Source organism: Saccharomyces eubayanus, chromosome XVI (genome assembly GCF_001298625.1).
Source record: "Saccharomyces eubayanus strain FM1318 chromosome XVI, whole genome shotgun sequence".
In the NCBI taxonomy this organism is placed as follows: Eukaryota; Fungi; Ascomycota; class Saccharomycetes; order Saccharomycetales; family Saccharomycetaceae; genus Saccharomyces; species Saccharomyces eubayanus.
In genome coordinates, this window is record NC_030975.1 from 256020 (window position 1) to 283462 (window position 27443).

The window sequence follows — 27443 nt, forward strand, 5'->3', positions numbered from 1 at the left end:
TTCCTAGAATACTTTCAAATCTTGTCAGAGCAAGACTGTAGCGGTAGAGAAGAAAACGGAAAGAAAATGAAATGATGATTTTATCTACTATACAGCTAATGACCTCTCCAATATATATTTTTTTATTTATGAATCCATGTATAAAGAATGACCTCAAAAAAATGATAAAAAAATGCGCGATGGAACACATTAAAAAAAAGGGAAACTATTTAAAGTCCTTGTGTGTCCACTTTTCAGTGATTTTTTGCTTGTATCTTCTGCCTCTCTTAACCGGTACTCTTGATTCAATCTTACCGGAACTTTGTAATTTTCTAACGGTATCGTATAGCAAGTTTCCTTCAGGTCTCACTTTTCTCAATGAATCAGATAGTTCATCAGAGAATTTGACTTCCAATCTCTCATCAATAACAGAATACTTGGTGCCTAATTTATGTTTTTTATTTTTCTTGCTCTTCTTAACCTTGTTGGCATTTTTAGGCTCTACGACAGAAGTTTTCCTGGTCTCCTCAGAATCAATAACAGTTTCTAAATCTTTAACCCGCTCTCTCAATTTCTTTAGTTCTTGTTGCAATTTAACCTTCTCTTCATGTTTGCTTGCTTTATTTCTTTGATACTTCGTCTTTTTCTTATTCTTAACAGGTTCATTTATTGATAGTCTTACTTCAATATCATCAGAACTACCGCTTTGCTCGTCTTCGTTCTCTTCTTCTTTTTCCCCTTCGTCAGAGGAAGATTCCTCCTCTTCATTGTCCTCTAATGTCTCCATTAAATGACTAATCCTTTCTCTATACAATTCTAAGGCGACTCTGTCATCTTCTCTTACTTTTTCATCTTTATACTCCTTATTTATCAATTCAGACCAAGATTTGTCGTTAGGATTATAAGATTTACCAGCATGTGGAAGCTCCACAAAGTCCTTCACTGCAAGTGGTTCCACGTTCAAAGTTTCTGGTCTAACTGAAGCAATAGACCAACCTGTTGTTGATTTTTTGAGTAAATCCTCAGGTATTTGGCCCTTTTCATTCACATCAAGTTCAATACCGGAAGGCAGTTTGATTTTTTGTTTCTTGGGACTAGATTCGCTACCCCACAAGTCGCCAGCCGTTGATTTGATTAAACCATCTTTGGCAGCTCTGTTCTTGATCTTTGATTCACCGTGAACTCTGCCAGCCAAAGCCATTAATTTTTTCAATTCATGCTTAGAAACACCTTGAATTTTCTTGGATTTTTCCCCACTACCACTCTTATGATGTTTAAGTGCTGAAATTTTTGAATTAGTTTTGACGGCATCAAGAATCTCTCTACTTTTCAAACTTTTTTTGATTTGATTTCTCTTAATCAATTTCTTTTTCAATATGTCGTCACCTTCAACATCGACTTGGAAAAGGGCATCATTCTGTAACGAAGTCATATCACTTGTACCATGTGTAACTTCATGGTCAATTTTTTTTTCCATATATTGTTCTACTTCAGAAATGTCAATATTTTTTCTCCATGCTTTCTTACCCTTTCTAGAAGATTGTTTGTATTGAGAAGGCTTCTTGGTCACGTTAGTAGGGGCCATCTTGATGTTGGTATAGGTTTATCGTATGGAGCCTATTAAATATACTCAAACAAAAACTACGGCATAAGTTTAGAGGTAAGTACCTCATCGCATTTTAACTGCATTTTCATTTTTTTTCTCAATTAGAAAACCTCGGGCATTGAAAAATTTTTTGATGAAAGTTTAAAAGTTTCGTGAAGTATGACGATAATCCAAGAGCTAACTAAATACTTCCTCTACAATCTATTCTACTTATATTTTCTGCTTTAGTATCAAAAGAGTAGCCCTAGCATGATTGAAGCATCCTACTGAGATGCCGATTACAACACGGACGTTTTCTCTTGAACTTTAATATGTATTCGTATTTCGGCCGAAAAGAATAAACATGTGAAGAAAAGCTGTAAAGTGTGCATACCTTCCATCAATTGAGTGATTTACAAAATTGGCATAAGAGAAGTAGAAAATTATAAAAAGATAATAAAGTGAGAACAACAAAGGAGAAAGCAAAAAAAGTAATAATAAATGAGTAAAAACAACAAAACTTGCATGAAAACTTGAAAACTTTAAATTTCGTACGATGATAAGGAAAGGATATGAAATCATGGAAAAAATAAGCGGTTTGTCTATCAACTAATTGAAGGGGAAAGGCAGTTGTGAGTATGAAAAAGGGTTTCTGCTTTATCCTTAATAATATTATAGCGTATTCTTGTGATTCTAAAAATAATCTGTAGGTATTATAGTAAGAGAACAAAGCGATATAAGGAATAAGAGCTAGAAGGAAAAGAAATAACTCTTCATTCCCCCGACGATTTCATATCTTCTCTGTCATGGAAAGAGAAAAATAAAGATAAAAATGGAAGGAAAAATAAAGAGAAAAAAATAGATAGATATTAGTGCAACAGTAAAAAGTTGTTTCCTTTCTTTCATTTTCATTTTTTTCGTTTACCTTACAAAACAATTTCTTTTTCATCATCCCATAATTCTCTCTGGAATCTCCAATGAATGGACGAGATATCTTCCTTCCTATCTTCCTTGTCGCCAACTAAAGTACCACTTGGAGTATTCTTTGTTGATAAATTCAAAGCAGAAGCAAGCTTAGAGAAAGTGTCATCCTTTTCAGGTACGAATGCACCTTCCTCAGGTGTTACAGAGTAGTCGAAATCTTTAAACCATCTTCTTTGCCAGCTGATACCTTTAGCCTCTTCCACTTTTCTTAATTCTCTTTGTGTTTCTTCCAATTCACTTTTTGTCTTTGCAATCAGATTGAAATCACCTAATTTGATAGCACCAGCCACATCGTACCAGGCTTTTCTACTTTCTAGAGGATGCTGGTCTTCAAGGGATTTGACATTCAAATGTTCAGCAGGAATTCTAGCAGCATCATAAAATAATCGTGATTCTTCTTTTCTGTTAGCCTTGGTGATCTTCGAAGAGCCAGACCATTGCCCAGATATCGTGTACAACGCCTTTTCTTTATCTTTACTATCTTTAGAGTCCTTGTAAATTCTAGCTTTGAAAGAATTCTTCTTACCAGAGAAATAACCTCTACCTGAAAATTCAATGACACATAGCAAGCCTGTGGAAGATTGGATGTATGATTTACCTTCCAATTCAACGAAAGGCGAAGCAACAAGGATACCTTCAATATGTAATGGAGGTGGAGTGACCAAGTAACTTTCATCATGAATATCTAACATAGTGTGGCCAAATTGCTTAACGGTGAGCATTAAGGATTTAGTGAAACTAGCTTTGATTTGGTTGTAGCCTTGCAGTTTCACTTTATTCTTGTCATTGAAGACAGAAAAGGCTGTGACGGGTGGGTGGTGAGAGACTTGTTCGCTCAACAAAACAGTTTCGCCAAATTCAGGATGCTCCTTATTTTCCCATTTACCAACAAACAATTCACCCAAAAATGGGTTCAAAGGTTTTTTCTCAGAACCCAAAGATTCATTACGAGAACAGTACTGGGATTTCAGAGTAGAAATAAACCATTTGGTAACTGCCAACATACGAGAGATTTCTGCAGACTCGACTTCTGGGTCGATCGGACAATGCTCTTTATAATTATCTTCATTGATGAAAGAAGGTTCCAAGAACAACTCTGGATGTTCAGCCCAGTATTGTGAAAATTCGGTCAATGAGATTGGAGATAGAATAAATGGAGGTGCCGATAATGACGAAAGATCTCCGTTAAATGAAGCGATTGACTTCAAGAAAGAAGTCCATGAGGATGAACTTGCGTATTGAGACATGATTCAATGTTTGAGATACCAGTTTTTTCTTTTCTTGACAATTTTTTTTCGTAGTGAAAACTTGTTGTATTCTTGCTATTATTTTTAGGCCACTGATCTGATTAAAAGCGTAAAGAATCTTCTAGTTTCTATTCAATGTGTGATTTTTTCTTCCTTTGTTTTTTTCTTTAGTACAGCAGCTAGAATTAGGTAAAAAAAAAAGCTAATGTGATAAAGCCAAACTCAAAGAAAAGTCTACTTAAGAAAGATAAATCAAGGTGATGTTTTCTTGGTTTGTAGAGACCCTTGCAGGTTAGAAGAACGAACAATAGAAAGTAACAGAATCTAATAAACGTGGTGCTTGTCGAGTAGTCCAGAAAATGGACAGGTTGGAAAAACAAGAATAATCAACGAACGCATTGGCAAAAGGAGAAGTCCGCATCCGTGCACCGCACAACTCCGAATGTTAATCGATTACGTGAGAGGGCCCAGGAGTGCTGCAGCTGGCAAGACGTGAACGGAATGCGTTACTGATCCCGTGAATTGATTGACACAACGGTCCATGCGATTGCTCCTGGTCCGGTAGCAGAATGAGGTACATATGAGAAGAGCTTATTTTAGCTCGTTTAGGAGCTCCGGTTACTATTCTAAAAGGTGGGCTTAGTTGCCCGGACTGAAATATTTGCGGCAAAGTGTATAGACTATTTAGTTATGGTACACCGATCTTTTGAAGAGGCTTGGAATGGGGGACAGCAACAAGCCTATCCACTTTGAGTTTCCCAAAATCTTCGTGATGTTGGTAAGAACCGTTGCTCAAACAATTGAATCGGAATCTGGTTTCCTACAGCCGGCTTTGGACATCATTGCTACCATACCGACAGATACCCAATCTAGAAAAATTCCCATTAGTTTGGTTGTGGGCTGCAAACAAGAAGACTCTTTGAAATCAGCTTCGTCCTTGGCCTGTTATTACTACGCCATCCCCTTAGCTAAAAGCAGACATCCAAATCTCAAATCAGGTAAGGATAGTGTTGTGGGGATACCGCTATTGGATACTAATGATGACAGAGTTCGTGATATGACCCGGCGGTTGGCGACAATAATATCCGAGAAGTTCAATAGACCATGTTATGTAACGTGGTCATCATCACCTAACGAAGATTCATCTGTGCTGGTCACCAGCCATCTATATATTTTAAAGAAGTGTCTCAATCTCCTAAAAGCAGAGCTCGGGTAATGAAGACATATTCAATATGTATACCTGTAGTATATAATATAAAACATACCATAGCATTTAATTCCAGAATACTGAATCAAACCTTTGATTCAAGAAGTACTTTGGAAAAAAAAAGATTGGTTTAACTTGTCAGACTGCCGTTTGTACCCACCCATGAAGCCCTATCCCTTCCAAAAAGGAAGTACATAGGATGGGTCAAGATCATCGCGCCATTAAAGATTGTAAAAGCTTCCAAAGGAAGAAATTACAAATGCAACGGCAAAGCAAAATTTGTTAAAAATTATAGATGGCCGAACCGCTAAGGATTGCGGACCAAGCTAATTTVGATTAATTTCAATTTCTCACTCTAGGGTACAAAGGTTATGGGCTCATCAACCAAGTTGGATTCAGTGGCTCTTTTGAAGAGTCAAAGAGTGACGATTCCTATAGAAATGATCCTACTGTTGAATGTGTTAGTCAAAACCTGAAGCTGGGGGGATTGGAAGGCAGTGAGATATGACAATCGCATAGCCAAATATATAGGCATTGCGTTGTTGAACTCTTAGTGAAAGTATAGGGTATATTACATACTGAAGTACGTCGACACAGATTTTAAGTGAAAACAAGAAGAAACTGGAGTAAAAGAGGGAATCACATAACAAATAATAGGTTGCATTGAATAGAGCTTCCTATTTATATGTTTCTTTAACTGCTCATCGAGCCCATCGAGCTCATCGAGAATGGAAAAAACCCGTAAAAAACTAGCCCTAAAGAAAAAAGCTAAAAATACTTCCCACCTGAAAGTGTCACCCGACCATCTTGAGTTTTTTTCCAGCTTTGTCTATAACATCCTTACATTTCAACATCCCTACACTCTCGTGTAAGCTTTTTTTCTTACTACACTATTTCATGCTTGGTTTTCTGTGCCGAGAAGAATGTTCGGCACGTGCCGGCATGAAATTCCGTTTGACGGACCCCACCGAGGCGAGGGTGATTTCCCTCTGGAAAAGCGGTTGCTGGGGAGAGCTGACGCCACCCTCCCTGCCTAGACTGGCACTCTCCCTTCCGGCGAGATATCTCACTAGCGTAACACCTCTGCTTCCGTTTGCCAAAATATTCACTATCAATCAACCTTTAATTAATATGCATTAATTGCTAGTTCAAAACTTGGGTTATTTTGCCTTTAGGAATAGAAAGAATACGTAAAAAACCAACAATCAAACAAATTGAAAAATGGCTGAATCCCATAGATGTATGTTGAAGCTAATACTGAAAACACGTTGAAAAATTTGGGCTAATACCTGGGAACTTTTGAGATGAAATGTCGATAATATTGTGGAAGATATGGCTGTCTAATAACCCCTCAGATAATGTCCAATAGGAAATCTAACAATATCTACAAATGCAGAAACTATGATTTAGAATAGGAATACAGTTAGAAATGCAGTAAAGTGGAGATGTTGAAGTTGACACCACGAAAATCTTAGAACCGTGTCTGAAGTTCGTACTCCGGCGATATATTTATTTATGTATGCAAAGGATTATGAAAATGCAGAGGACATGACTTCGAAGTTACAACTTAACACGAAGATCTTTCCCTTTGTTCTTCGTTTGCCTCGATATATGAACTTTTGCTCAGCTAAATTAAAAAAGCCCACTCCTCATAATAGTACAGCATAAACTTTCGATAGCCTAAATTTTCCAGCTCAAATATGATTATAACTATGATGATCAAATACTAACAATATCTTGGAAATTTTTTTTCCGTTTTTCTTTAGTGTACGTCAAAGGTAAGCATTTATCCTACCAAAGATCCAAGAGAGTCAACAACCCAAATGTCTCTTTGATCAAGATCGAAGGTGTCGCTACTCCACAAGATGCTCAATTCTACTTGGGTAAGCGTATTGCCTACGTTTACAGAGCTTCCAAGGAAATTAGAGGTTCTAAGATTAGAGTTATGTGGGGTAAGGTCACCAGAACCCACGGTAACTCTGGTGTTGTTAGAGCTACCTTCAGAAACAATTTGCCAGCCAAGACTTTCGGTGCTTCTGTCAGAATCTTCTTGTACCCATCTAACATTTAAATTTGTTAATTGTATAAGTATCCTCTTTAACATCGTTTTCTCTTTTATTACTATAAATATTATTACATTTTGAGAATAGAAAAGACTAATATATAGTATAATTTTTAAAATTAATTTCGTATAAAAGGTAATAGAACCTATTATATTTGGCATATTCACATTGTTGGGCGCAATCATGTGCCGATTCTTTGAGGGGTCCCATGAATTGTAGGTGTAACTACTATGGAAATTTTTCGATGTTTTTATTAATGCAAGATATATATATGTATATATATATGCTAAATGTTAATAAGCTAAAGTATCATAAAGTTTAATGTAATGTGGTTCAGTGGATAATAATATAATATAACACAAGACAAAAAAAAAAAATGGAATGAAAAATGCATATAATAATGAATGTTTTATAGGACTATTGAAAATGTTTAGAAAAAAAGTATGCCATGATCTTTAAACTCTCATGCTTCTTCTTTTAAAAAATCCTAGTACTCTTTTTGCAGTTGACTGTTCTGGATATTGATTTTCTTTATTATCTGTATTTGCCTTTCTGACCTCAGACACCATTATGGAGGCCCTCTCAGTTCTGACAGCTTTCTTAAGTTCTGGAATACGTTCATCTTGAGCGATTGTTTGTAGGGATTGATCGCTTTTCAATTTATGAGATGTTGGTACATTTGACGTGGTCGTCGATGAAGTTCTCGGGTTGATATGAGTATCGTCTTTTTTTGGACGCCTCTGTGAAGGTGGAGAAGGTTTTCTCTTAGAATCTATCGATGAATATAAACTAGACTTGGAAGTATTGTAGGAATATAAAGAAAAAAAACTGAAACGTTTCTTTACAGATTCTGTTTCATTTAGTGATCTCTCTAAGTTAATATTAACCTGGTCATTTAGCGATCTCTCTAAGGGAAGATTAACCTGTGTTTTTACTGAAATTAAAGCATCTTGATTTGCATTGCCCGCCTTTGTCGTGTCTAAAGTCTCTTGTTCTTGAGCTTGTGCAACAGCTGACTCCGGTACCTTTAAATCGTCAGATTCCTCAGTGACTGTATCGCATGATATATCATTGAATATTCCGCTGTATCTTAAGCTTTTGCGTCTTTGTTTATATTTTTCATCGTATGTTCTCGTTGCTCCTTCTGCGTCTCCTTTGTATTTGATTAAATCACCAGAAACAATTTGTAAATCAACTGATGGTTTTGCTAATGAGAATGATCCATTTGTAATTAATTTCGGAGAGCTTTCAATAGAGGAGCATGAAGTTATGCACGTATCTGGTGCAAGATAAGGTGCGGAGTCGAATGGAGACGTTTCTCTTTGATTAAGTGTTTGCGATGAGGCGGTGCTTTTGGTCTTGTCGCTAGCCTCTTCTATAGAAAGTCTATTCGAGTTGTAGGAAGTCGTCGTGTATGAGCCAGGATGGTAGGAAGTTGGTCTAGGTTTAGTATGGGATGAAGATGACGTGCGGTGGAAGTTCTTGGTATATTTGAGACTATTTTGGGTTTTAGGTTTGTTATACTGATCGTTTTGTGAGGAATTTGCGTTATTTAGGTGAACCTTGTTTGTTTGAGCTGTACCAAGAAGCTCTTTTTCTAAGTATAATGTGACATTATTACCGGAAGTTGTATTTCTTTTGAGCTGCGTGGATTCCACCATAACATCTCCTGAATTGACAACTGATGGAGGTGACAGACTGGGAGATATGTTTCCTACAGTTAGCTGCCTTGTTTTTTGCGCCGAAGGTAGTGATTGTTCATGGCTTAAAACGTATTCTCTATCCGCATTTACTACTGCTTGTAAAGCAATGGAAGCGGCGGAGTTGCTTCTATTGTGTCTATTAGATCTTCTAATAGGTGAAAGCCGTTGGTCAGAAGGAATAGAAGTGGGTCTGGTTATTATATGATTCTGTGATTCTTGGGGTGGGGCTGGGAATGTAAGCAAAGTAGAATCGATTATTAGTGAGTCTCTCTTATCACTCCTTGAACCCATGGATGAAGTGGAACAGCTTGATTGTGGTCTGGATCCATATCTTGCTTTCGGCTTCTCTAATCTGAACACAGAGTGCGTATTGTGTAGTTTATCCCATTCATCGGGCGTTATGGATAAAAATGAAGAATGAGATTTCAACCATCCATGCTTCTCGATCTGTTTCAAATTTATTCTTCTCTTCGGGTCCGAAACCAAGATGCGTCTCAATAAGTCACGAGGTATAGGAAGAATATAATCAGGAAATTTCAATGGCGTAGAACAGATATAATTATAAAGTCTTCCGATATCACTTCCCTCAGGGTTCTTTGGATCATCATCCCACGGCAAATACCCGGCTAGCATAGCATAAAGTATAACACCGCATGACCATATATCTGCTTTCCTAGCTTCATACGGTTTTGTGCTTACCACTAGCTCTGGTGCTGCATAGCAGGGAGAGCCGCATGACGTTTTCATTAATTCGTTACGTGAGCAAAATTCGTTGACAAATCCAAAGTCTGTTATGACTAAGTTTTCATTTTTATCCAATAGTAAGTTTTCCAATTTGAGATCTCTGTGAACAAGACCCTTCGAATGGATGTAATGTACCCCACTTATCAATTGGGAAAACAATCTGCATGCATTGGTTTCTTTTAGTCTTCTTTTTTTTTGGATGTATTTATAAAATTCCCCTCCACATGCATATTCTAGAACGATACCTATGTACCTGGAATTTTGCAGCACTTCTTCTAACTTTACGATATTAGGGTGTGATAAATGTTTTAGAGCATTAATTTCCCTGTATATTTTTACTTCTTTCTTGTAGTCGTTTGATATGGTATCACGTTTGATAAGCTTAACGGCTACTTGTTTTGGGAAATCAAAAGCTGAGGTAGAATTGTTTGAAAAATTTTTTGGCCAACCAAGCTTTACTTTTCCAAATTCTCCTTCTCCCAACGTGGATCCTAGGATGTAAGGACCAAACGTTACATGTTTTCGCCTTTGTTCATTCGTTTGCTGCGTATATTGAAATGTGCTGGACGGGTCGCTCGTAATCCCCTCGTAGTATGTATGGCGTTTATTGGTGTACGACATTTACACTGTTGGAACCTTTAGTTTATTTGAAGAAGTAGTGATTACTTTAATGCGTAATGGGTCGTCTAGTTCACACAATTGCTTTGTTGTATATTGGTGAACGAACAACTGTAAGTGCTCTTGGGCCTAAGGCAGCAATCAAAAATTCTGGAAAACCTTCAAGTCACAAGAAACAAATCAATGCAAATGAAAGCTATTTTGGTACAGTCGAAAAAACTGCAATAACGAAAAAAAGACGAAAAGGAGGGTTTCAGCAATAGCAATGGGATGGATTGTATGATCTATTATGTTGTAGATTTACCCGATGGCCCTAGACTTGAACTATATTTAAATCGCGATGAAGGGGTTGAAACAGCTCGATCGAAGTTCCAAAATATTTTTTTTGTTTACCTTTTCGTAGCTCTGCACTTTTTCTTCGAATTGTTTTCAATTGCTTTTTTAGGAAGTGCGGCTTTGTTTACATAAAGGCGTGCGGGAATTCAACGCAGGATACGATCTAAAAATATACGTAATAATGGGCTCTATTATTTAGGGTTCCTGGAATGATGTACCCATGGATAAGCATCGAACCGACTAGTGAGTAAGCAAAGGGGTTGCGTGTGCTTTAAGGGGAGAGAAGAAGCTAGATGCGCACTGCATTATCGGAAATATTGTCAATTATACACTCAAACTAATAGCACAAACCGGGGGAAGGTGAGGTTTAATAATGTGAAAATAGCACATGATAACCAAGGCGAACTGCACCATTATGTACGCTTACAACAGAATTTCGGAGAGAACTGCTTCTACCTCTTAGACACAGTACTTCATTTCTCATTTTTGTATGTAGTAAAAATATGCGCGGGTATAACAAAAAACGCTCAAGAAGTAGCGGCTCCTCAACGGTAACTGTACTAACCAGTAACCAGTATAAAGATTATATATATACATATATGGATATCTGGCTGAATCAGAACACGACTGGTGGGACACAACACGGCAATACTGCTTAAAACAATTTAGCAGTATTTATACGTTTTCCTATCCACGGGTATAAGCTCTATTGAACAGGACACACCGAAGTATAATCCTGAATTAGTCAAAAATATTGTCACCTGTTTCTTCCTGAGTTCCCGGAGGTGCACAGGTATAAAGTGAAATATTGAGTTTGTTTGAGGTATCGAACAATTTTCGCTGATGTCGTATTCCGCTGCTTTCTCTTTCGGGCAAAAAGTGCAGATCTCCCCGCACGGCTGTACACAAAACTGCCTGGCTCATTTGAGTCATATTTTAACATGCTATAGTGTGCCTGTCAGGAAGGCTTAGATGCCTCTCATGGGTCGATGAGAGGGCAGAAAAGCGTGATAAGAACGCGTATAACCCCAAAATGAACTGTTATTTGAATAGATTATATATGCACGTGTTTAAAAATGTTCAGAATGTTGTTTAGAAACAAAAAGAGCCAAGAAGGTTAGGCAGCCACTTTTGAAGTTTATGCATGTTGAAAAAGCTCACTGTGCATTAGTGAATTTAAGTGATTGCAGCAGCGGTAGGGTGTGAGAAGAATTACATTGAAACTCTTTTACTCGTCTTCTTCACTTTCCCAACATTTCTTGACAAAACGTTCCATATTGACTTTTTTCTTCATTTGTCCGACAATCCATGGATGCTTTAACATTTGCCGGGGAGATGGTCTTTCCCTGGCATCTTTTTTCAAACAGTATTCAATAAACGATTTGAATGTCTTGCTCCAAATGATACCTAATTCAGGCTCGTCCTTCAAGCGGGGAGAAAATGTCAGAATCATGGTCAGTAATTCTATTGGTGCCACGTTCTGTGTTATCTTGTCGGATTCAAAGGGGAATTTTCCCCCAGCAACTTCTAGTAGTGTTAAGCCTAAAGACCATACGTCACATGTTACGCTATACGGTTGCCCCTGTATTCGTTCTGGGGCCATATAAAACGATGTTCCGGTGAATGTTATCGCCAAGGAGTTGACAGCCTCTCCACTAACACCAAAATCGCATAACTTGATTTCTCCCTTTTCATTGAGAAGGATATTTTGCGGTTTGATGTCTCTATGAATAACTTTTCTTTCATGTAGATATGATAATCCTCTCAATACTGACTCCGCAATCTTGCCCATCACTTTCTCACTTATCCTCCCACCGCGTCTTAACAAGTTTTTATACGTTGCCTCCAGCGATCTTCCTCCCATATATTCCATAGCGATGTATATGGAGGAATTCCGTTCGTCAGTAAACATACCGTAGTATTGTACAATATAATTAGACTTGAAACTCTTATTAAATTGCAGCTCTCTGAATATTTGCTTTTGGTATTCTGGGTCGGTATTTAGGGTATTAATTGTCTTTAATGCAAAAGTTTTTTTTCCGTTTTTCAATCGACACTTGGCTACGGATCCTCCTGCACCCTCTCCTAAGATGCCCAGTGTTATGATTTCGTTCTTGAGATGGCCAAACCTCCAAGCTTCTTCCTCTAGTTGATCTACATCTTTCCCCTGTACTAAGGAGGAACAAGAAGTAATGTTGGTGGCACTTATAGGGGTGGCATTGCTTCCACTGCTACTTAAATCGTATGCCGAGAGAAGTGTCGAAGGATATGAATCATCACCGCCTGGTGTGCTCAGGTCCCTTCTGAAAAAAGAGGTATCTATATCAGCTAACTTGTTGGAAGAACCACTCAACAGAGGTTCCTGGTATGTTGTGTCAACATGCAAACTTGAGAATCTTTCAGAAATGTGAAAATCGTCAGCTATTATGTGTTCTTTGCCGTCTTCCTTTTGTGTTAAGACTAAGGGTGGTAATGGTGGTGGTATCGGTCTATTTTTCATTGTCAAAGTAGACTTTGTAGACGTAGTTGATCGGCTGTACAGTAGAGTAGAATTCGAAGCCATAGATGAGGTGGCCGACGTGGCCGACGTAGGGTTGTTTGAATATGGGCTTTCATTCACGGAAGAGTAAGGTGATCGATTGGGATTTTGTCCTTCATGAGCCGGTTTTAAATTTTGAACTAAAGTCGCTGGAAGCGTTAATTTTGGTGTCTTTTGGTGGCTCCTGTTGGATGCTGGTGGCCTGAACATCGAAGCCATTATGCTATTTGGTGCTGTATTGTGTTTTTTTGGAGAAATTGTGACAGTATTTTACGCTATCAGATCTATCTCTTGCTTGAAATAAAGGTACGATATTCTAGCGAGTGAGTTTATGCGAACCAGAATATAGTCAACATATAAATGTATATGTGTGTGAATCTATATGTTTGCTAAAATATATATGGTTTAGCAAGCAAAAGGTTTTGAATTTCCTAATGACTCGGTTGTTTTCACTCTTCTTTATCCTTCGACTCTAAGGATCAATTTCATTTCTTTTTGTTTTTTTTTCGCATGAGAACGTAAACACCATAAAGGGTAAAGTAAGCTCCAAAAGCTATTACGCGTTCACGAGCCGAATTACCGCTGCTTGGAAAGTTCGAGAATTGCTCTATTGGTAGTTGTTGTGTTTGGGCGTCTTGGTTGTTGAATGTATAAAACTTTGTGCAACCGTACTTTTTGAAATAAAGAGGTTATTTCTTTCTTAGCTCAGGTGGGCAACGAGCATATAAACAGAAATTTATGTTTACCTGTTTCAAATAAACATTCAAGCAAGTGAAATGTAAAAAACAACTTGCGCTTGAAAGACTAAATATTACATAGTTTATTCGTACAACTTTTTACCGACAAGTTTACACAGGCTATGTAGAATATACTAGTCCGTTGCCATTTCAAGCTTCGTTTCATCTCCATGAATCTTTCCTGTAAACGGCCTATACACAGTTAATAAACCATCACTATCAACTGTGGCAACCAGGTCTTCAATAGAATTATGGTAAGCAACAGTATTGACCTTGTCGTTTTCCCCCATTTCTCTTCTACAGCCTTCAGTGTGATAAAATGTCATGCTTTCTGCTTCTACTTCATCGGCTATCGTACCTTGGAACTCCTCACTTGTTTCGGTATAGCTGGAGAAAACTGGCTCAAAATCCCAATGATAGACATTTCCAAGATCCCCAACAGTTATCATCTCTGTAGGTGAAATGGCAGAAAATTCGATTCTAGAGACTCGCTCACTGTAAAAATGATGGACTTTAAATAGCTCATTGACTTTATTGTGTTCTTGATTGGAATTCGGACCAACAGCAGCGTCCATCGAGGAAACAACCGCACGGAGATCCCAAACTTTGATGGCTCCACTACTTGTTCCGGTTACGAATAAGGTATCAACAAAGGGCGATACGGCAAAGCAACATGATTTTCCGTCTAAAGAATCATTTAATATCCATAGGGGCTCCTCACCTGCTTCAGTTCCCCAAAACCTTATAACACCGTCATCTGAGCAAGTAGCAAATATGTTGTTATTCAAGAAGTTAACCGCTTGGATGGTTTTTATATTAGAAACAGACACTGTACGAACAACTTCTCCTATTTTACTTGAGTTATCTATTATCTTGAACGTAGCACTTTCACTATCAAGTATAGTTCCTTTAGTTACTACCAGTGTTTTTGAGTCGTTTGAGATTGCAAAATCAACATTTGGTTTACCATCATGTTCTCCGCATGATGCTGTACTGAGAGGACTGGGCGCTTCCAACATTGTATAAACAGGTAATTTAACTCCATCCCTGAACCATGCCAAAGAACCATTGGCGGAGAGGGCTATCACTTTTACATTTATTTCACTGTTATCAACATATATCATTTTTTCAATGGTTTCACCTTTAAATTCCCATTTTGGTGTTAGAACAGTCTGTTCAACTTTTAGGGACTCCGTGGTGTAATCTGGTTGTGGTAATATTTCTATACTGCCTTCTAACTTTTTATAATGAAGTCCAAGTGGCATTACGCATTCCACTTCAAAAATCTCACTCCCTTGGGAATATAGAAGCGGTGCGGTTAAAGTCCCCTTAGCTTTGTCACAAGCTTTGTCGTTAGTGAAGACTAAACTTTTGGGTGTTGTTGACGTTTCGTTGACGTTTGAGCTGAAATTAGGCTTCAAACTTGAAATATGTTGGTATAAAGAAGGTATTGATTTCTTCCAGATTTTGAATTCTTCATTTTTAATTTTATTTCTCTCTGCAACATCTAAAGTAGTCATTTTTGAGTAATTTTCTGATGAACTGGGTGGGGAAGTAAATAATTATACCACTGAGAATCTGTGATTAGAAGAGAGTGCTGTTTAATTTGACTGAATTACTCCAAATATGCAAAAAACCGCTTGACAAAAGTCAATACCGCTCATTAAAATTTCGCAGCCAAATCGGCCGAACCTTTTCGAGGCAAAAGTAGTTTTATTTACGTGAAAATGAAAATTAGATAATGAAGAGTGCTTAGGCAAGTCGAACCGCGGTACAAACCTACGTAAGGACACAGCAATAAATATTTCATCAATAGTGCGTTTATTTGTWTATATAATAAAATAGTAGATGTTGAATTGAGCACTCCTGTGTTGCTATAAGCCTTTTCTCAGAAGTTGTTCATAATATTGGATATTGAGTTGCTTTTTCCTTGCCTGTATGAGATGCTGTAACCTCTCTTGCATCGATTCCAAGGAATCAATCTGTTGAAGATACTGTTCTTGATTTGTAGACACCCAGTCTGAATGCCTGTTACACTTCCATTTTGTGCATACCCCACGGATTGTAGTGCTTTCCTCGTCCTTCCCAATCTCAGCCACAAATTCTTCTACAGCGCAAGGTGTCTGTTCATATGTAGAGTAATAGCCACAAATATTCCTCCTCGGCCTGCTCCTGCTATTGTTCTTTTTCTTCTTATTTGTCCCCTTAGTAGAAGTTTTATCGCCTTCCATATTGGCCGCGATGTCATCGTCTAACTTGCGAATTTCAGTGTACACGTTGTCTAACCAACTCAAATATACCTCTAAAAGCTCAAATTTCTTTTTGAATAATGGGAGCGTTTTCTCTTGAAGTTCCCGAAGATCGTTTTCAAGTATTTTTAATGTACTATCTCGTGCTACAATTTGATCGAAAATCTCTTTTTCCTGGTCATTTTTTATAACTATATCGTTGTTGATAAAATCAGCTTGACCGAATTTTTTGAACTTATCTACATGTTCAGTTTGTTCGACCATTTTTTTAACTTTAACTTTGTCTTCATCCGTTTTCAATCGAGCCCAAATGTCATCAACAAACTCTTTGCCGTGTTCCTCTGAGCAATATTTGCTATCCTGTAGACATGGCTTGTAACAATCGCTCAATCTACATTTCCTTTTCCATAAAGTCTTGGGCAAGTTCATTTCACCATTCATTATGGCATCTTTGTTCTTACCAGTAATCCCTGCTTGACAGTAGGGACAAAAAAAAGAAAACACCAAGTCTTTAAACTGGCCAGGAATATGAAGACAAGAGAAATGGAACCAGTCATCGCAGCCATCACATCCTACCATTAGTTCCCCATAATCCGGTTTTTTACATATGCAGTACACGTCTTCCCCCGTCATTGGATTTATCTTTAGGTTTGAATGTGGAGGACACCATTGTGGTAGAGACATCAGGTAGGTAGATGCGCAATAATAGATGACTTGATTATCTTTGCGAGTTCTTAGTGTTCTCTTGCTGACGATGACCTTTGTTTATATTTAATACTATATATTTGCCAAGGGCCCATTTTAGTTGCGCGCTTTCTTACCCGCTTGATGAACACACTTGACCTCTTATGGTAGCTCGAGTATAACCAGGCTACTGCTATGGTAAGATTTCTATTATTAGTGATTGAGTTTTTAATGTCTAAAAAGTTTATCTGTTAAGTCTATCGAGTGTCACTGAACTAGCGACAGTCTATATAAATAAATATAGGAAAAAAAAAGGTAAAGAAAGCTAGTTTAAATAATATAATGCAGTGAAAAAAGATAATTAAGTGATCAGTAAAAAAAAAGAATTAAGTGATCGGTGAAGAAAAGAATGCGTGTATCTTTACGGTTTGGTTGACCTCTCCATGGACAAGTTGTTTAATAACTTCTCGTAAGTAGCAGTAACTTTACCCTCACAGTTGTCAGTAGTCGGGTTTGAAGGCGATGCTTTTAGAGAATCTTTGCCAGAAACAGGAGCAGAAACATTGGAAAGCAAGCCGGATGAGGGCATCGAAGCACTATTTTGAATGGATTTACCATAAATGTTTTCTAGTTCGATGTTATTGGAACTGACGTTTTGAATCAGGTCTTCAATAGAGTCAATACCTTTAGCTTTTATGATTGCTGATCTCAAGGCTGCACCTGATGGGATCTTTGGCATGATTTTCGGAGTTACTGGAGTGGATAAACTCGTGGCAGCTGTTTCGTTGGTGGAAGCTGAAACTGAAGATGATGAAGCCGAATTATCGATAGCTTGTAAATTGTTGGATGTGTGACGTGATGTTGGTGGCGCTTGCCTTGCAGATTCATTTTCAGGATACAAAGACCTCTGTTGTTGGACAAAGAACCCCCACTTATGCAGTTCACCTTCTTCTTCTTCTTGCTTCCTACAGCCTACAGAAGTGCTTGATGACGCATTTTTGAACACCAACGGTTTGCCTGTGAAAACATCAATAGTCTTACCAGAATCAGTGGCCATCAAATGTGGTCTTGCTGTGATTACTTCATTTTCAGGTTGTGTTTTTTCTTCAGAGACATGGTATCCGGATTCAACGTGTTTCAAAGCTGGTAATTTCGAATCCTCGCTCGAATCAACACTTTCTTTGGAGTCGTCCTTACCGGAGCCCAAAACATCATTTAAGTTTGGATTATGAGAAAACAATTCGAGAATGTTGCATAAATTCTGCTCCAAAAGTAGCAGTCTTACCAAATTTTCCTTTTCTTGTAATGGTAGTTCACCGGATTTCCTTTTCTCAAACATGGAATCAATCGTATGCTGAACATTATGATGCAAAACATGAAACTTTTCAATATATTTTTTCAATAAATATCTTTTGGTGACGTCTTTTTTGACATTTGCGTTCCTGTCACTCAATAGGTTCAGTTTTTCTAGGACACTTTCAGCCGTCATGGTAACTAAGGAGCCATCGAACAGTAAATCATCTTGAGAATCCAACTCGTCTAACTGGAAAGTAGAATCCATAGTCCGTTGCATATTTCTCATTAAGCATAGGGCAATTCTTGATTGAATTTCTTCTGATATTAAATCATAGTCAAAATCCAAACCGATCAAGTTAGGGGAGTCTCTAGCAAATGCATAAAGTGTAGAAGATAAACTGTTCTTAGCAAATTGGCCTCTAATTTCCATTAAACCGGAATTGTCCGATTCTCCATCTGTGTTGGTTGCTTGAACTGGAGAGTCGTCACTCGTCAAGTAGAAATTTTCTACATTTTGACTAGTCATCGACACATGTGATAATGATTTGCATTTGATGAGAATGTTACAAACCACGGCTAATTCTTTAAATGTTAGATTGTTGTTATCCAAATGAACTCTTTTCAAATTGGGGAACCTTGGTAAATACTTGTACATGTATGGTAAAATATCAGGGAAGCATTGTGGTAAATTGCTTAGGTCCAGAAAGTTTAGATTAGGCAGCTTTGAGAGATGTTTCAAAAGCAAAGCCAAATCATAAGAAGTGGAAATATTGGTACTGTTCAAGATAAAGTATCTCAAATTATCATATGGTAAAGCAGATAATTTACTAACCATGGGTTTAACCATAGTAGATAACTCATTAAACGCTAGATCCACACCTTGTATGTTATATTGAGACATCCAATTGAAAGTAAATTTTAAACAGTCCTGGGATATATTAGAAGTAGTAGCACCTGCTAGACCAAGCCTAATACCGGATTCCGGCAACGTGTTCTGGGTCGCATAGGATGTCAACAGACGTTCAAAGCACGAGTAAGAGACCTTACTGAATTGAATACCATTCAATAGCAACTCTTCCAGGGGCTTATGAGACCGCTGAGTTAACACTTGAGTGAACAAGTTCCAATCCATATTGTGACGGTACAATGATTCGGCTAGGTCGGATTTGACCTTTGTTTGAGAAATGTCCAACTTGTTTAATGATTTATTCAATAAGAGAAACTTACACAATAGTCTCCACCCATCTTGATCGATCCGAACATTTCTCAAGCTCAATTTTTCCAACACTGTGGAGTTTACTAGAGCGGAAACAATTATTTTAAACATGTCTTGGTTTAAAGCGACATTGTCGAAAATGATGGTGTGAATGGGGACAATGGTTATAAAGTCGCAAAACGAAAGGATGTCAATTAAGGTGGGCTTAGGGTTTAGGAACTTCAATATTTGTAAAGGGGCGGTTTTATCCTTGACCTGTCTCAAAGTGGATGGGATGGGTAGGATTTCTCTCAGGTGACAACATCTTGTGTAGATGACATCCAGGGTGACTTCTTTATTTTCCAAGGTGGAGTCGGTGTCGTTTTTTTCATGATTTGGAGCTTCGAAATGGTGCTCATGCATGTGAATAGGTTTATCGATGCCTACTTTTGAAAGATTTTCTGCAAATGCGTTATTGTCAAAATCCTGGTCAACGTTTGACTGTGACGCCTCTTCGTTTTGTTTTGAAATGGAGTTCCGGGGTGACTTTGCAGCAAGCTTTCCTCCTGTATTTGCGGAAGTTTTGAAACTAGCCACTTCGTGAGCTATCCTATTAGCAGCGAAATGTGCCTCTTGCTGATGTTTGGCAGCCTCCCTGAGAGCCAGTTTCTGGTTCTCCAATGCGAGGATGTATTCTTTGGACTTCCTAGTATACAATGGCCCCTTGGAGTTGGGGTTGGGTGCCTTGAGTGATTGATTAATGCTGGATATTCCCACCGATATAGACGGTGCTTCGCTTATCATGTCGTCCGGGATCAGGATATTGCCCTTCTTGGGCGTTCTTGAAGGGAGTTGCTGGGGAGGGTCCGCTTCGAATTTATCAACGGCAAACGACACTCTTTTCAACGAAACCGTAGATAAATCCTTCACTGAGAGAGCGGGAGAAGGTAATGCTGAAGGGGAGGGAGAGATAGGAGTGGGCGGTTTACTCACGGTAGGAGATGCTACCTTCGGGGAAGAAAGCTCCTTCACACGAGGGATTGTGTTGATGTTGTTACCGTTACTGGATGGTTCCTTCTTAGATGAGTTATCTACAGGTGCGGCGGTATTGACCGCGGGCAATGCTTTTTTGACTGCAGAAACAGTGGAAGGAGCAGACCTTTTGCCAAACAGAGACCCGAAGATCGATCGTTTGGATTTTTCGCTCCCTGACGAGTTGCTCCTCTTGATATTGGCATTTGACAAAGAAGAGATTGGTAGAGGGAGCTTTCCCTTGGCAGGAGAAGGGGTTCCGGTTGCGCTTATGTTTGAATTTGACAGCCTTGGCTTGGACGAGACCACAGCATTGGATATGGAAGTGGAGCGTTTCTTCTTCACGAGAGGGACGCTAGCCTTGCTATCGTCACCATTTATCACATCATCGGCATCTCCATCGTCTGCGGCCGCCAAACTGGTACGGCCACTACTGCTAACAGGAGTAAGGAGCGGCAAGTTCTCAGTGCCTGATCCAAACCCGCTTCCATCGCCGTCAGTCAAGTTCGACTTCTCGTTATTTGAAAGGGCCGCATTCGATATGGACGAAGACCTCGCACGCGGCTTGCTGTTGCTGTTGTTGCTACTGTCCACCACCTTTGGTGCAGAGGCAGATGAAGACGGCCTCGACGGCTTTGTATTCGCCTTCCGCCTGCTCTTACCCTTGTACAGCCAGTCCACGGGCACATCAAACTCGGTGTTCGTTATCATGACCTGGTTAGTATCACCACTTCTTGCACTTCCTTGTTGCAGAACCTATGTTTCCGCTTTTTTTCTATAAAACAAATAGAGATAAAATAACCAAAATCCTAGCTTTGCGTTGCTGAGTTCTATTCCAAGGCACGTTCCTCTTGTCTTCTAACCTTTCCGCCTGCTTATTTGCTCACGTTATCAAAATCTTGATTTTTTTTTCCTTCCTTTCTTTTTCCTCCTCTTCCCTCTTCCTCTTCCTCTTCTTCCCTTGCGTTTCTACCCCTCTTCCCTTATTACAGCGAAAAGAAAAGGAACACGCCGATGGCAGACTCAAAGAAACAAACAAACAAGCAAGCAAAGGAAAGGAAAGGAAAGGAAGGGGAGCCGAGACCAAACAGCTAGCGACTCCCCACCTTAGGCCTCCTTAGCACTCACTGACTGACTGACTGCGCATCACAGGACTCCAACCACCAACGAGTCTGTTGCTGTCATTATTCACAGTACGGCGCGTTTGCAGTCGGGCCTGCTACGGTAGTGCCCGTGATTTATCCGAGCAGCGAGCGGTGCCATCGTCGTCACTCTCACGTAATGCGGAATCACCGCTGCTTATTTCCACGGATCTCATTCCCACGGATCTCACCTCGACGGGCGGACCGTGCGCTTTATCCGTCTTATATGCGCTCGGCACCGAAGTTCGGCGTGCCTTATCTCCGCCTTAACGCCTAGCCGGTCCTAGCCCTTGCCGTCGGGGGCGATAAGGTAGGTGCGTTGCACCCCAATTAGCCATAAGGGAAGAAAGAAAAAAAAATAAAAAATGATGATCATGATGATGCAAAAATGAGAGGAAAAATGACTCAGGTTATTTATATAAGTAAATGAAAGGGTTTGGTCGCAGCCTTTTTTTTCTCTCTCTTCTCTCTTGTGTCTTGTAGATACGCAAAAGCAACCTTTCATATAACAAATAAACAGAGAAAGCATATTATACCATAATTCCAGCCCGATGTTTCCTATTTTAACCAGACTAGCAAGGCCTGCCGTGATGGCTGCGAGACCCGTGAACGCCGCCGGGTTGTTAAGGGCGTCCAGCATAACAAAAAGACTGTACCATCCCAAGGTCATTGAACACTACACACACCCAAGAAACGTGGGGTCGTTAGACAAGAAATTGCCCAATGTCGGCACAGGCTTGGTGGGTGCACCAGCGTGCGGCGACGTGATGAGACTGCAGATCAAAGTGAACGACTCCACGGGTGTTATTGAGGACGTCAAGTTCAAGACATTTGGTTGTGGCTCCGCCATCGCGTCCTCTTCTTACATGACTGAGCTCGTTCAAGGGATGACCCTGGACGACGCTGCGAAGATCAAGAACACCGAGATTGCCAAGGAATTAAGCTTGCCCCCTGTTAAGTTGCACTGCTCCATGTTGGCGGAAGACGCTATCAAGGCAGCCATCAAGGACTACAAATCGAAGAGAAGCACCCCAACCATGTTGTCATAGTTATAATAAAAAAAAAAGAGAAAACAACACATCAGAACAAAATACAAGGTTAGTCCTCGACGGGCTTGATTTGACCTGTGCAAGCATGGATACTTCTCCTCATTAATATTGTTGTATTTCTCCCCTTAACTTTAATCTAGCATTTTCCATTTTCTCCTTTTCATGCATATCTTCCTCCCTAGGTGTATTTCCAGGGCGAAAACGAAACAGGCACGCTTGTTTCCCCCACCTAGTTCAGCTACTGCTGCCCTCTTTCTCAAGATATCTCTAACATTTATTCCTATGCGTGGTATATAGCACATACTAATATATAAATATTCTTTAGTTGTAAAAAACTGTTATAGTTAACACTATTTTGCACTACACAATCCAGACTTTTTTCTTTTCTTCTCCATGCTTTATCTTGTGCAGGCGCGTAAAAGGTGATCTAGGAGTAAAGGCGAGCACTTTTTATTTTTCAAGAATATATATATATATAGATAATGTAGACGTAGTAGACGAGGATGAGGCCGGCCAGACCATTACTTCTTGCCGTACTTGGCTTCTCTGAAGAAATCCATGACATTGGTAAAGACCACCAACAGCAACCCGCCACCGGGGGCTAGTCTCATGACTTTTGGCGCAAACCCCTTATATAATGCCTTGAACCCTTCTTCGCGGTATACTACAAACACCGAGGGTAGGGACCAGTTGTATTTCCTCAGGGGCCCGGAGCTTCTCTGGATCCTCGATTTCACCACATCAAACGGCGTATTCAATAGACATCCGACAGTGCCACCGATGGCACCAGCAATCATGTCGTTTCTTGTCTTCTCCGTGTTTGTCGTAGCCGCCGGCAAGATCTTTCGGACCTGAAATATGATACCGAAATAACCGGCGTTCCAAAGAACGTGCCTCCAGATGGTGGCCTCCAACCCGTTGAAAAGCGACAGGACGCCCCCTTTCACCACACAGTTCTTCACGACTTCAATGGGCGTCTTGAACGGCGAGTTCACGTCCTGTAACCTGATCTTCACAAGTTCAAAGGGCGCCACGATAAACGCTTCCACGGCGCCGGCGGACGCACCGCTACATATAGCGATTTTTTGAGTCATTTCCCCATTGGGCGTGGGGAAAAGCTTCTTATAAAACGTTTGGAACGTATCATTTCCCGAGAACTTAATGGCTCGCTTCGGAGCTTCCATCAGTATGGGCGACGTGATACCTTTGTATAGGCGCGAGAACCCTTCCTTCTTGACGATTTTGGTCAAACAGTCCATCACACCCGTGTAATGCTCCCCTACAGCCTTCACGGCAGCCACACCGGGCTTGCTTGTTGTGGTGACTTGCAATTGCATTCTTGTCTTCACCACATCCAGTGGGTACATTACCAGTAGTWCGGAGACACCGGCAATAGCGCCCGCTGTGAACTGGTATATGAACGGCAAAGGTCTGTTATCTACGGAGGACATCTTACGGCTCTTTTCGGTTTTACTCTTACTACAGCTCTAAATGCTATTCTCAAGTGTGATAAATCTCCCCCCAAAAACGACTGATATATATCTCCTCGGCGGTCACCCCGAGAATCTGCCCTTCACCAAATCAGATCCAGCCAGTTCGCACTTTTTTTTTCCTGCATCTATCGCCGCACCATGGGAAAGATCCTGGGGTAATGGTGAAAATACTAATGAAAAAAAACGACAATATCGATCGGAAAAGTAATTAAAAACGCTAGCAATTGTATGGTCTCGTTTGGATCACCGCTCGGACCAGCGGCCTGCAAGAAAGGTAAGCCGGTCGCCCATATATTTCGTCAACACTTGAAATGCCAATTGCTGCTATGTATTACGTATGCCTATGATAAAGGGATAAAATTCCCTACAATGCAAATCGGGATGTTGTATCTATCCCTTCTGATGGTGAAGCTGAAACAGCATGGTCGTTTACGGATCCCATCTTTGGTCCGTAGACTACAACTTGTCAGAACGGCCTTCTGGCCCTTATCGAACGCAATGGACCCATATTTTTCCCAAAAGTTTACTGCACTTTCCTCTGTCATCAACTCGTAGATTGCTAACTTCCCATCGCGTAGATCGTCCACCGTACAATCGACCAAGGAGGCAAACTCTTTGTTGGCCCTGTAAATTTCCCCCGTACGTCTGCACAGACAAGCGGGCATACTCATCGAGGTGAAAACACGATCATATGACAATAGCATCCTTTCAAAACTTTCCTCCACGAGTACTAGATCCACATCCTTTAACGAACGCGCAATGGTCCTGAACGCTGGTCTGATGGTGGACAGGGGTTTCAGAATCCGTTGCTTGGAAGATTGATTCATGTATTTGTCCATGTAATCTTGTAACCTGGCGTACCCCTTGGCATAATTGTAAGGCTTCAACAATCCTGCCTCTAGTTTGGCGTTTATGACCAATTTCAACCTATCTTCCGGCGTCATTTCTGTAGATGGATCTGCGGCTGTTAAGAAAAACTGTTCCTTAGGCGTTGGAGCACTGTTCTCGTTAGGATCGGCCTCGAACTGATCATTAGATACTTCCTTCGGCTCGTTATGTCCATACGTCTTTGAAACATCATTAGAAGACGCTGGAATTATATCCGGTGCATTCTGTCCTTGTCTTACCACTTCGTTTCCATTTCTATGGTTGTCATTTTGATATTCTAATGGAGATTGGGTGCTTTGTGATCCATTTTCTAAATGAATATTACTCGTGCCGCCAGAGCTCAACCCTGAATGGGCCAGCAGAGGGTTTTCAAGCATCGAAAGAAATTCATTCAAGGAACTGAATTCCGAGCCGACATTCTCTGATACAAATATAGGCTGTTGTGGAAGTAATAAACTGGTTGTATCGTTTACAAGAGTAGAGTCTAGTTTAGATGATTGAGGCTCCCCATATTTGGGGCTACTGGTGTCCGTCGATCCATTACGATTGTTTTGACAATCAAACATACTCCCATTATTCGCCCTATTTGGATATGTTTCCGGTGCTATACAATTCTCCTCGGGTGAATTTCCTTGCTGTGACAGTCGTTCATTTGTAATCGGTATACCATCTTCCTTACACAAATGTGCAATGTCCCTCTTGATACATCGAGAACACGGCCGCTGTTTATCACACACGACGTGTGATCGCTTACAAAATAGACATGTTTTAAATGCCTTACTAGCTCGCTTTACCCCGCTATTCGCTGACATTATTTGCCAATATATAGAGCAATATAGATTGTGTCTTGATGAAAATTCCCAGACTGCAAACTTATTGTTAAAGGAAAATTTTCACACAGCTTAATCTTTTCCTCCATCTCAAAAGGCACTCTTCCTTATTTTTGGTATCCAAGTATTTTCATTTTCTTCATCTTTTTTTTTTATTCTTTTTTTACCACAGCAATGTACTATGATCTCCAATCTAAGGAGCGGATTTGTAGAAAAACAGCATAAACCATTAAAAAACCCTCCCCTCATAGGGAAGTGAATGCCCTTTAGCAATTAAAAATATGATAAAGCTTTGAGAAGGAGACACCAAAAAACAATAGACTGTCCAAAGGTGTAGCTAACATTCGAGTACGATCTTCGAAGCAATATTTCTTGTTCCGCTGATATACAGGTAAATAAAGATAGGACCTAAGCGCACAGAAAACCACACCTCTATTAGAGCGAAATAACATACTATCATGATAAGATTCTGCCCCGCTGGTAACCTTACTCGTCCATTGATTAGAAACTTTGTCACATCAAGCTCTCAGTTTATACCACATACGCTTGCTTTAAGGCGGGTCCTTTCAAGAAATGTACTAGCAAGAACTTATTCGATGGAAAGTGAAAAGTCGGCACCTTCATTTGATATTTCAAAACTTACAAGAAATGAAATCAAACAATTACGAGACTTGAAAAGAGCAAGGGAAAGAAAATATAAAGATCGTACAGTGGCGTTTTATTTTAGCAGCATAGCGATACTCTTCTTAGGTTTGGCATACGCAGCGGTACCATTATACAGAGCCATCTGTGCCCGTACCGGCTTCGGTGGTACTCCCATAACAGATAGAAGAAAATTTACCGATGATAAATTGATTCCTGTAGATACTGAAAAGAGAATCCGTATTTCGTTCACCAGTGAAGTATCACAAATTCTGCCCTGGAAGTTTGTTCCTCAGCAACGTGAGGTTTACGTTCTACCAGGCGAAACAGCTCTAGCATTTTATAAAGCAAAGAACAACAGTAATAAGGATATTATCGGTATGGCCACCTATAGTATAGCGCCTGGAGAGGCGGCCCAGTACTTCAATAAAATCCAATGTTTTTGCTTCGAAGAACAAAAGCTAGCTGCCGGCGAAGAAATCGATATGCCTGTCTTTTTCTTTATTGATCCTGATTTTGCTAGTGATCCAGCTATGAGAAATATCGATGACATTATATTACATTACACATTCTTCAGAGCACATTATGGTGACGGATCTGCTGTAAGTGACTCGAAAAAAGATCTGGAGATGAGCTCCGACGAAAAAGCCGCATCTTTAGCCAATGCAGCTATCCTGTCCCCAGAAGTGGTGGACGCAAGGAAAGACTAAGCTAAAACAACTGTAAATACAAAAGTATACATCACACACTTATATATTATTGTACTTTGAAAATTAAAAAAAACGGGAACGATGTAAAATGAAGTTATTCGGAACATATATACCGTCATCGGTAGTTTTTGAAAGACATTGAACAGTTGCTACCATATCGGCGGCAGCAATGAAGTTGCTCATTTCAGATGAAATGTAATTTTTTATGGACGCCTTTTGCAACACCCGAACATTACCAGAACACCCACAAAACTGGAGCTTTTGAAAATAATCAATGTTTTCTTTTTTTTTGCCGCCTTTTGGTCGGGGGAGATTCCGCATCCGAAAATTTCAGAGCACTTCACACTGGCATCGCAAATCTCAATATTTGCTAAATTACTCTGAAAAAAATAAATAGAAAGGTTGCAGACATAGCCAACATACTATATTTTTGAAGTATTATCTATCTTGAATTTTTCTTATAATTCAAAAATTAAGAAATCGTCACAAAT

General features: G+C 39.7%; 13 protein-coding genes across 13 annotated transcripts; 4 read left to right on the top strand and 9 right to left on the bottom strand.

The window, feature by feature from the left end:
- Positions 1-205: 205 nt before the first annotated feature.
- NOP53 (Nop53p) lies at positions 206-1564 on the bottom strand (the record flags this gene model as incomplete). Its single annotated transcript, XM_018368311.1, has 1 exon — positions 206-1564. One exon carries the CDS (start codon positions 1562-1564, stop codon positions 206-208), a length of 1359 nt encoding a protein of 452 aa, XP_018218891.1.
- A 926-nt stretch (positions 1565-2490) lies between these two features.
- On the bottom strand, positions 2491-3795 carry KES1 (oxysterol-binding protein KES1; the record flags this gene model as incomplete). Its single annotated transcript, XM_018368312.1, has 1 exon — positions 2491-3795. The coding sequence occupies one exon, from the start codon at positions 3793-3795 to the stop codon at positions 2491-2493; it is 1305 nt and encodes a 434-aa protein (XP_018218892.1).
- A 721-nt stretch (positions 3796-4516) lies between these two features.
- Positions 4517-5011, top strand: POC4 (Poc4p; the record flags this gene model as incomplete). The annotated part of the gene is made up of 1 exon (XM_018368313.1): positions 4517-5011. One exon carries the CDS (start codon positions 4517-4519, stop codon positions 5009-5011), a length of 495 nt encoding a protein of 164 aa, XP_018218893.1.
- A 1212-nt stretch (positions 5012-6223) lies between these two features.
- RPL33A (60S ribosomal protein eL33) lies at positions 6224-7073 on the top strand (the record flags this gene model as incomplete). Its single annotated transcript, XM_018368314.1, has 2 exons — positions 6224-6242; positions 6769-7073. The coding sequence occupies 2 exons, from the start codon at positions 6224-6226 to the stop codon at positions 7071-7073; spliced, it is 324 nt and encodes a 107-aa protein (XP_018218894.1).
- Positions 7074-7520: 447 nt separating this feature from the next.
- Positions 7521-10133, bottom strand: FRK1 (protein kinase FRK1; the record flags this gene model as incomplete). Its single annotated transcript, XM_018368315.1, has 1 exon — positions 7521-10133. One exon carries the CDS (start codon positions 10131-10133, stop codon positions 7521-7523), a length of 2613 nt encoding a protein of 870 aa, XP_018218895.1.
- Positions 10134-11694: 1561 nt separating this feature from the next.
- Positions 11695-13224, bottom strand: MKK2 (putative mitogen-activated protein kinase kinase MKK2; the record flags this gene model as incomplete). The annotated part of the gene is made up of 1 exon (XM_018368316.1): positions 11695-13224. One exon carries the CDS (start codon positions 13222-13224, stop codon positions 11695-11697), a length of 1530 nt encoding a protein of 509 aa, XP_018218896.1.
- A 652-nt stretch (positions 13225-13876) lies between these two features.
- On the bottom strand, positions 13877-15262 carry UME1 (Ume1p; the record flags this gene model as incomplete). The annotated part of the gene is made up of 1 exon (XM_018368317.1): positions 13877-15262. One exon carries the CDS (start codon positions 15260-15262, stop codon positions 13877-13879), a length of 1386 nt encoding a protein of 461 aa, XP_018218897.1.
- Positions 15263-15616: 354 nt separating this feature from the next.
- Positions 15617-16675, bottom strand: SPP1 (Spp1p; the record flags this gene model as incomplete). The annotated part of the gene is made up of 1 exon (XM_018368318.1): positions 15617-16675. The coding sequence occupies one exon, from the start codon at positions 16673-16675 to the stop codon at positions 15617-15619; it is 1059 nt and encodes a 352-aa protein (XP_018218898.1).
- Positions 16676-17096: 421 nt separating this feature from the next.
- Positions 17097-20909, bottom strand: GIP3 (protein phosphatase regulator GIP3; the record flags this gene model as incomplete). The annotated part of the gene is made up of 1 exon (XM_018368319.1): positions 17097-20909. One exon carries the CDS (start codon positions 20907-20909, stop codon positions 17097-17099), a length of 3813 nt encoding a protein of 1270 aa, XP_018218899.1.
- Positions 20910-21891: 982 nt separating this feature from the next.
- Positions 21892-22389, top strand: ISU1 (iron-binding protein ISU1; the record flags this gene model as incomplete). The annotated part of the gene is made up of 1 exon (XM_018368320.1): positions 21892-22389. The coding sequence occupies one exon, from the start codon at positions 21892-21894 to the stop codon at positions 22387-22389; it is 498 nt and encodes a 165-aa protein (XP_018218900.1).
- Positions 22390-22910: 521 nt separating this feature from the next.
- On the bottom strand, positions 22911-23840 carry ODC1 (mitochondrial 2-oxodicarboxylate carrier; the record flags this gene model as incomplete). The annotated part of the gene is made up of 1 exon (XM_018368321.1): positions 22911-23840. One exon carries the CDS (start codon positions 23838-23840, stop codon positions 22911-22913), a length of 930 nt encoding a protein of 309 aa, XP_018218901.1.
- A 383-nt stretch (positions 23841-24223) lies between these two features.
- RDS2 (gluconeogenesis transcription factor RDS2) lies at positions 24224-25582 on the bottom strand (the record flags this gene model as incomplete). The annotated part of the gene is made up of 1 exon (XM_018368322.1): positions 24224-25582. One exon carries the CDS (start codon positions 25580-25582, stop codon positions 24224-24226), a length of 1359 nt encoding a protein of 452 aa, XP_018218902.1.
- Positions 25583-26058: 476 nt separating this feature from the next.
- Positions 26059-26952, top strand: COX11 (Cox11p; the record flags this gene model as incomplete). Its single annotated transcript, XM_018368323.1, has 1 exon — positions 26059-26952. One exon carries the CDS (start codon positions 26059-26061, stop codon positions 26950-26952), a length of 894 nt encoding a protein of 297 aa, XP_018218903.1.
- Between the last annotated feature and the right edge of the window lie 491 nt (positions 26953-27443).